This window comes from Urtica dioica, chromosome 12 (genome assembly GCF_054948205.1).
Source record: "Urtica dioica subsp. dioica isolate 48M chromosome 12, U.dioica_male_clone48M_v1_H2, whole genome shotgun sequence".
NCBI lineage: Eukaryota > Viridiplantae > Streptophyta > Magnoliopsida > Rosales > Urticaceae > Urtica > Urtica dioica.
Genome location: NC_142767.1, coordinates 10,600,565 through 10,610,418, shown reverse-complemented (window position 1 = coordinate 10,610,418; position 9,854 = coordinate 10,600,565). Strand labels below are relative to the sequence as shown.

General features: G+C 34.4%; 1 protein-coding gene across 1 annotated transcript; it reads right to left on the bottom strand.

Annotated features, from left to right (window-relative positions):
• Positions 1-4,882: 4,882 nt before the first annotated feature.
• Positions 4,883-8,627, bottom strand: LOC149379065 (monocopper oxidase-like protein SKS1). The gene is made up of 7 exons (XM_089603945.1): positions 8,481-8,627; positions 8,281-8,390; positions 7,707-7,977; positions 7,483-7,618; positions 6,748-7,105; positions 5,552-5,920; positions 4,883-5,144 (listed from the first exon to the last, which is right to left on the bottom strand). Exons 1-7 carry the CDS (start codon positions 8,625-8,627, stop codon positions 4,883-4,885), a joined length of 1,653 nt encoding a protein of 550 aa, XP_089460071.1.
• Positions 8,628-9,854: the final 1,227 nt, after the last annotated feature.

The window sequence follows — 9,854 nt, the reverse complement described above, 5'->3', positions numbered from 1 at the left end:
TAGTGATTCATATTTGTCATTTGTATTAAAAAAATAAACTCGTAATACAGTTTAGCAGGCTCTAAATACCAAAAAGGCAAACAACACATATTTAAAAAAAAACATATCTTGAACATAGAAAACTGACCCTTACACATATTTTCAGATCCCAAGTACAGCCTACTTGACACAATAAACTACATTTTGGTCGATACTTTCTCTTCCACGTCGTGGCTACGGTGAGACAATCTGATGGCTGAGATTGAGATGGTTGGGACTAAGGTGGCTGGAACTAAGTAAGGACTGAGATGGCAGGGAATGAGATGGCTGAGACTAAGATAGCAGTCGTCTCTTCCTTCTCTCAGCTCTCTTAATTGTCTCCGAGTTCGGATAGGCCTTTAATGGTCTACTTTTTCTTGACTTGTCGAGTCTGCAATACTAACACACATTCCAAATTCAACACATAATTTAACAAAATGAAACAAAAATTTAACAATACTTTTACCTCTTGTACAACTGGGTTACAAGACACGTGAGCCTTGAATGGCCTGGCTGCTTACATTTGTTGTAGTGGTTTACTTGCCCTTTCCTTGAGTGTTTTGTTGCATGCTAAGGGAATGGGCCATATCATGTGTTGGCTCATCATTCGATATATTTCTCTTTTTATTTGGCCTTCCAGGCACTGACTGGTCTGGTGGTGGAACGATGGTGGTCTAGGCCAAATTTCGGCCACTTATTCGGACTGGTCATCAGCTCGATAATCCCTGAGTACGCAGTAGTATAGTCTTCATTTTTGTACTAGTCATCAATGAATTGCATGACTTCAAGACCTGATGACCCGATACAAGCCAAGGCATGCAGACAAGGTATCCCACTTAATTCAAATAAACTACATGTACATACATTGGCTCGCAAGTCAACAACAAATATTTCATATCCAAGGAAAGTGATTTGGAACTTCCCATTTCCAACCAAGGTTACCTGAGTAATAGACCATTGTGCTCTTTTTTGAAGTTCGCGTGCAAGTGTCTCACATAAAACCTAATCTCATCCCCTGGAAACACGTCTCTCAAGGCCTTCCAATCTCTTCTGCTTGTCGCTCGTCATAGTGAATAAGCTTGGATACTCAATTCGCAAATCCTCACTCAACAAATGCAAAAATCAAATCCACGAAGAAGTGTATTCCTTCTCAACTACAATAGAGGCTACTGGAAATTGCGAGTTTTACCATCAATACCTACGGCAACAATTACCATGCCCTTACAATAACTTTTCAGAAAACACCCATCAAACCATAGGATAGGCCTACAACCTATTGTTGAGCCCGTCCTTACAAGCCTTTAAGCAAATGTAAGCCCTTTCAAACACTCTTTTTCCTTGAACTAGAGTAGTTTTAAGGAGAGTTGTTGTACCTAGGGTCGTAGATTGGTGTTGTTTGCAATAGTCATCCATAATTGAATATTGTTCCTTGACCGAGCCCTCTAATTTCTCTCGAGCTAGTTTCCTTGCTATGTAGAATACTGTACTTGACACGTGACTGAATTTGGATGCCGCAGCCATCTCCTTGAAGTAATTGCAATCCAAGTTAGGATTCAACCGAAAGTGCTCAAGGAAATTATTCGCTAGCCATGGGCTCGTGACAAGCTTGTTGTCAAAGACTATTCCACAATCATGCTTATCAAACAACATATTCACCCTTATCATCTTCTTGTCCGAGCCCTTCACCCTTGCATACAGAATCCACTTGCAAGCCTTGCCCTTACACTTGGCCCTTAACCAATTTGTGTCGTTAACCACATACTTAAACTCCCTATCATTATAATGAACTATTCCCTCAACACGTGCCTCAGATGACCGATAGTAGAAAATTCCATACCTAATTTGTACTTGAAATCATCTAAGCTTGATCGCGGATTGAACTATCTCCTACTCTTCTTCCTCGTCTGTTCATCATCGTCATCGTCACTGCACAGATTGTCGAGGTCACTCTCTAAACTCACGCAATCGGAATCCTCATCATTAGCCTCTATGTGTAATGTGCAGACATCATTCAACGACGGCGTGCTAATCTCTACCTTCCGTGTTATGTGCCTCCTTGCCTTCTCTGTCGTCGTTGTACTCTGTTTCCTCAAGTTGAAATTGTTTGCCATCGCCATCCTTATTCGCCTTGTTCAGACATCTTTGACGGGGATTACGATTTTGATTTTGGTTTTGGGAATTTAGGGTTTCTGCGATTTTGTGAATATTGAATTTTGAGAGTTTTGGGAATTCAGAGTTTTGAGATGTCTAATACATTTATTCTCTTATTAGATCTTATTTACTTATTAGTTTAATTGAAATAAAGGAAAACATAATAAAACCAACGAAAATATCAGCTATTCAATCTTAACCGTTTATTTTGAACTTAATGGTGCAAGTAGTCACAGCGTCACTAAATACAAACATGCGGTATATTTGTCGCAAAAAAAATGAGTACATAAGTGTGTTTTGTCCAAGCACTAAATAATTTTGCCACCATTTCCCCTTTTAAAATTTTTGACCATATTGCATTTTATTATAAAGTAAAATGACTATCCATTTTTGTAACAAACGTTTTGACGCTATTTTTCTTTTCATTCTCTTTCTGATTTACCTCTCTCCTCATTAAATAAAAAACGATATTTAAAAGAAAACAAACAAACTTGGCATGTTAATTCACTAAATTTAACATATTAAATCATAAAAAATATTACTAAAACTATCAAATTTATTGACATCCATAAATTTATTGACAAAAACATGTCAATAAATCTTCAAATAAAATTCTCATATTCTTTGGAGATTTAACAACAAAAAATTTATTGACAAACATGTCAATAAATCTTTAAAGAAATTTCCAGATTTGATTCAATTGAATTTGGTTACATGACATACTCGTCTGTTTTGATCTGTTAAAAATAAATAATGAATAATTTCTCATTATTAACCAAGATTAACACACAGTTTTTACGTTTCAGTATGGCTACTTTTGGTTAAATACCTTAAATTGTATTTTGATGTTACACTATTTCTCTCAAAATAGTGTGGATGCTGCTCACCAATAGTTCCCTTTGTATTGATGTCAACTCTATGCTTGCGTTCGATATTGAGAGACGATCTTATACAAAGAAAAATGAATACTAAAACAGAAAGAGATCGTATGGACTTGCATTCCATCGTATTTGCCAAAAGCAATTGGGCACTTAAAAAACATATAAACTATGCCAATTCTTTGTTTTTTTTTCGGATAAACTAGTGTTAGAAATATTACGAAAATGATATTTATTTTCGGAAAAAATAGACAAATTTGGTAGAAGAAATAAATAAATTAACATACGAAGGCTGGAAAAATAAATTCACAACAACAAATATATAGTACGAAAATAAGAAGAAACACCAAAGACCGTTTGACTGTTTCTTTAAATTAATATTGCTCTCCCACGAGTGCTGGAAAAATGACGAGCTATTTACCTATAAGGATACAACAGCGGAATGAGAAAATGTTTGCACTAAAAAAACTTCTCCGGTGAACCAAACCTGTAACGGAACCAACCACCAACTATAAAGAAAGAGCAAAGCAATGTAGGGAAGAAAAGAAAGAAGAGAAAATCCGATTTGAGGTGTGTTCGAATGAGAGCACACGGCCACTTTTTATAGCCGTGCTCTCAGAGTGGTTACCGAATTTGAACAATGCAAAAAACCATCCCATTATGGCCTTAAAATCCATTAATTCTTAACTGGGCTGATAAAAACCTACCAAAACGTTCAAAAATGTTTGTCATTCAAGTATAATTCGTAGCATTAATTTACACGGTTACATCAACTTTTAAATTAATTCTCAACATAACAAAAAAGTTCTTTGTGAAATTAAAACTTTCAGAAATGATTTTTGCAATAAAAAGATAAAGATTATCACAAACAAGTTCAGGCCAGCTCGGCACAGCACGACGACCAGATGGGCGGCGACGGCGCGTGGTGGACTTCAGTTTCCCTAAGTCCTTTCCCCTCTACAAAATTGGGTCGCCTTTGCATACCAAAACACTTTTTTCTCAAATTGCATATATAAGCTCTCTTATTTGTTCCTTCTCAATCTATCTATGTGAGACTCTTGCATTTCACTTCCTTCACATACCAATGTACACACAATTAATGTGTTTCATTAAGCATATTTAGAGCATCAATTTCTCATTCATTATAGCTCCGATTTCGACAAACTTATAATCGATATTTCATACTCTTTATTATCAAAATCCTCTTTTTATTCCAAAAACTAGAATCGGCATAAACTATGCCAATTCTAATATGTAAATGATTGGTTTCTGATATATATGATGTTTGAATTTGAGCCTTTAGTTCACTCTTTATCAACAATATTTGATTGAAATTAGATAAATTAGAAACTCCGGTTACACCCTATTTCGGTAATTAAACTCGTTCCATTGCGCCCATCAAAATAAACAAGAGAGAACCACAGCAATGCAGATGGTGACAATATGAAACCTATGAAAAATACCAATAACAAAAAACACAGATTAATTAATGAAATATTTAACTAGAAAATGACGGCATGGTTTAACGTGCTAGTTGAAATTTAGAAGTAAATTTATATGTGAATACCTTGATATTTGCAATGATGTTGCCCCAGATCCTCCTGAAGGTTTTGGAGCTGGTGCTTGCTGTTCAACAGCTCCTGCAAATAAAATAACATAAAAATTAAAACAATACGCATTCATAAATCATCGTTGTAACCCCCAAGAAACATGAATAAATAATTGTCTAGGAAAATCTACCAAATATATAGTCCCATGCCGTTGAAATTGGCCAAACATTAGGTCATTTTGAAAAGGAAGAAAGTAAATAATTGAATGAGTGGGTAAATGGAAAACTAACCACAAAAGATAATATTATCCGGCACAGGTTTCTCTTTGTTAGGGCCAAAATCAGGATCGAAAACTCTCAAGTAAAGTTCTTCCCCCAAATACCAATTCTTCAAGTGTTGTGATCTCAAATTCCACATGCCTGGATTGTCCAGGTAAGCATAAACTGCGGTCCATCGTCCCGGGTAAACTTGCACCGTCGATCTCACCACCGGATCCAATATATTGTACGCTGATCGATCGTCCGGGGTCCATTGCCCAAGACCGAACCTAATTAAAGCACCAAAGAAGAACACAAATTATAATCAACTTTGAAAATCTTAGGGTTGTCAAATACAAAATGCTCCAAAAAATTGTTTTCAATATTTTGCTGGAGTGATACTCAAAAAGAAGAAAATATGCTAATTTGAAACTTGTACTGGAAAAGGGCAAGCACTGCAGAAAGAACTATTTTCTTAAACAAATTAATTAAATTTGAAACTATGTTTTTTTAATAAAGTAATTCACAAAAAATATTATTAAAACTTTTATCTAGCTATTTCTGTAATTTTCTGTCATACGTAATCAAAATTGCATATGATCACCCATAAAATATGATAAATTTAAAATAGAAGTTGTCCTTTTTAGTGTTACTTTTCTTTTTCTTTTATATTTATATTAGAGAGAGGATTACTTACCCAACAACATAAAAGCTAAAACCATCAAGGTGCCAAGAATCAATGACATCGATCTCGTTCTGGAACACGATCTCGATCCAGTCCTTGTGATTACCCGACGCCACAAAAGTGTCTTCTACGGCGGTATCGTATGTCATGTTTGTCGGGTATTTGTCGAGTCTATACATTCCGGTGCCATTTAGATACTGATCGGCCAATTTGAGAGGCGTCTTTGGGGTAAAGTATGACACGTTATTGACAGTGTAGCGTGGGAGGTTGTCAATCAGAGCCGTTGAGGCGCGGAGAATTAAAGTCTGCGAAATCGAAACATTGTGGACGTTGAATAGTCCTTGAGGGTTTGGCCTTGCTGCTCCGGTTGTCATATTCCACCTTTTAAGTATTACATAAAATATCCAACAAAAAGAAAAACTCATTTATGAGAATAAATTAAACCAAGTATTCAAGTACTGTATTTTTTTAAGAGAAGCTGAAAAGCATGTGTTAGAAAGAAAGCTTTAGAACTAATCAGAATTAAGAGTCTAAATTCAAGGCTGATACAAAGATGCTGTCCCAGAGATCCTCAATATTCAAGTATAGTCTAAAATGCTATTTTTATGACTACTCAAAAAATCTATAAAGAAATTTAAGATTTTTTTTTTTATCAATTGGGCAATAAACCATTAGTTGATTAACAACCTACTTCTCAGTTAATTATAACTAAACGATGATTTTATTCTTAAAAGCGGCTGGCCCCTGAGTTTGTTAAGTTACACTTTAACCCTTTATTTATCTTTTTTTCTTTTTTTTTTTTTTTTTTTTTGGTGCCTAGCTCACTGTATTTTTTTAATTTTGAATCTTTATTATGCTACAAATTTTCGTTAATATTTTTTTACCAAAAAGTTACATTGTATTCTTTATTAAATGAAATAATTAATGATATTATATAAAAAAAAAAAGTTCCCCATATAAAATTAGTTTTTCATTGAAAACAAGAAAACATACTGTAAAAGGGCTGAAAATGTGGAAATAAAAAGTTCAGGAGGCTGTATATAAAAAATAAAAAAATGGCAAATTTAAATATCGACTATCAATGATAACATGTTGATAAAAAGAAACGCCCAAAGATCTTAAACCAAAGCCAAAATGAAAAGTGCATGAAGATTAGTCATTGAGATATAGTGATGAATTAAACGTTTGAGTAATTAGTACGTACGTACTTGATTGACATGGCTTGAAGTAAGGAAGTATCGACATCGAAAGGGTCGGGGCCGGGTGGAAGTTGGCCGGCGGGGTCGGAGGTTGAGTCGGCGTAACGCAACACTCCTATGCCGAAACGCGTGGTGTCCTCCGCCGTGTGCATTTTGGGTGACGCCACCATGTAGTAGCCTGAGGGGTCCTGATCCGCTGTGACGAGCACACTGTAAGACTGGCCTACGTGGATGTCAAGATCGTTGACCACCATCTGCTGAGTGTATGACCCTTCTGTCTCCACCACCACCATGCTGTGGTTTTGGATTCGGAAGTTGAGGCTCCATGTCGTTCCCACGTTTGATATTCTTACCATGTATGTCTTACCTATATATATAAACAAAGTTCTTCCTTATATATTAGGATAATAAATCCTAAACTTGATGCAGCTTATACTTTTTAATTACTATATCGTAACTTCTTGATAGTATATTCTAATAACTGTTCTCGATCATTTGATATAGATCAAGAAATATTGCTAATTAGTAAGTTTACTAGAGAAATAATTTACTCAAGCCTATTTTAGCTTAGAGATTATACGTGTTTCCTAATTTTAAATATATTTTGTTAACATACTAAAACAGGGTCAATAAATTTCACAACATTTCAAAAGCGTAAACCATATCATTTAGATATAAATATAATTAATCAACTTCCAGGAAAATCGTAGACAAAAGAAACGGAATGTAATTATTATTACGTACCTTTAGTTACATTAAAGGATTCATGGAGATTTGTGAGAGTGTCGATGTACGGTCCTTTCCCATTCATCAAAATTCTATCAGGAAGAACGTCGTACTCCATAGCCTTATCAGAACTCCTAATTCTTGACCTAATAGCCTGCCATACCAATTAAGTACAACAAACATATTATCATCATCTATTTTGACGTCACACATAAATAAACAATTATTAAAAAATCTTTGACCTTGTAACTAGTTTGGTACCAATCTCCGAGGAGGAGATCAAACTCGGCTTCGGGCTTGGGAAAGGGTGTTTGGATGGCATTGCGGTGGTTGACACGGATTGGCCCAAAACCTCCGGCGGCTTTTTGGAAGTTGATGGAAGGGAAGTAGAAGAATGTTCCGATTTGGTCCTTCACTTGGAACACGTAAGTGTAGTTCTTGCCGGGCTCGATCGGGCAATTTGTGCCAGAAACCCCGTCTTGCCATGAGTTTAGCCTTTGTTGTATGCCATTCCTGTCCATTAATCACATATAACACGATTTGATTGTTCCACTTGTTTATTCAAAATCAAGGCCTAAAATATTGAAAATAGTTCGTTCCAGTTCAAGATGGTGCCAAGGAACTTTAGGGCTTGTGACGTATCTATAATTATCTATTTTCATTTTAGTGGGAGATATATGATAAAATAAAGGATAAAACTATTTATACTAACAATATTTTGCTGGGGTATACCAAAAAGTACCAACATAACCTAGAAGAAGAAAAAAAAAAAAAAAAAACTTATGTTACGTACAAGTTTTAATGATTTACACTAACCATGTAATTAGAAGCGGTTCGTCAATATCGTTGAACACGTTTACATGAATAACATCGTTGGTTGTGGAATTCAGAAGTGGCCCCGGAAACAACCCGTTGATGGTTATAACCTGTTGATCACAAGCGTAAATGTTTTTAGAAAATCAAAATAAATAAATAAAACTTATCAAATGAAATAATTTTTTTCATTTTATTAATACCGGTTGGCGAACTGAAACGGGCCTGATATCATAATCCAGCGCAACGTGCCACTCGTGAAATAAATCAGTCCCATCGACGGTGATGCCCAATGCTAGAAAGATCGCCACTACAAAAATCAAAGTACTTCTGTCGCCGGAATCTTCCATTGATGGCGACGTGCCTTGGGACTATTTTTGATCCATACATGGCAAAAAAAAAAGGACTTTGATTGATGGGAAAATTTTTATCAAACAAGAGAAAACAATAACAAGAATTAAATGAATAAATAATCAATCAATAGTTCGTAAAGACATGACAATAACCTCAAGAAGCTATGAAGAGTATATAAATGTTCAGAAGAAGAGTATATAATTGACGAGGCAGTTCCACTTAGTTACCTCTCTTATTATTTATATATAGAAAGCGCCGCTGAATAACGAATTTCAGTGCAACAGGGTGACACTTAATATGCTTGTTACTATATCGACTCTGGTAGTGGTATTCGAGATCGAGTGCCTAAATATCTTCTATTTATTTTATTTTATTTTATTCAACGAATATTTAAGATAACTGACAATTGAACGCGCGGAAAGTTCTCCAATTCGTTTAAAAGGTGACTATATTTGCTAAAGGATATATATATATATATATATATATATATATATATATGGAAAAATAACACACATATATATTATGTGTTTTTAGGGAAATATCGAGTTTAATCTTGAATTTTAAAAAATGTGGAATTCATACATTCTATTTAACTAAAATGAAAAAATTATACCATGAAATGGATGACAGTGTCACAAATCTCCATTTAATTGATATTAACTCTTATATAAGAAAAACCAAATCAAACAGTACTCTAATTTTTAAATTCCCAATTTTGAAATAAAAATAGCCTTAAATTGAAATTAAATAATAAAATTCATATCTCCCAAGAGATGACTTCATTCCGTGTTTGAATTGCAACTCTAAATCATAGATTCTCTGTTCGAATTTGTGATTTTATTACTATCAACTGTCGATTTTTATCATTTTGCTTTTTTTCTGTGTTCTTCACAATTAAAAAGACTGTTGTTTTCTTTAGTTTTTTTAATAAATTACATATATGGCGCGAATGGATGAAGATAATTGGTATTTACATATAAATATTATAGTCAACGTCAATGTAAAGTCAATAAAAATTCAATAAAAAGAAGATTTATGCCGCGGTTGTCTATTTCATGGTATAATTTCGTCATTTTTAGCTAAACAAGAGGTATGAACTTGACATTTTTTGAAACCAAAAGTTAAACTCGACATTTCACTAAAACACAACGTATATATGTATCATTGATAATATATATATATATATATATATATATATATATATATATATATTATTGTCGCAC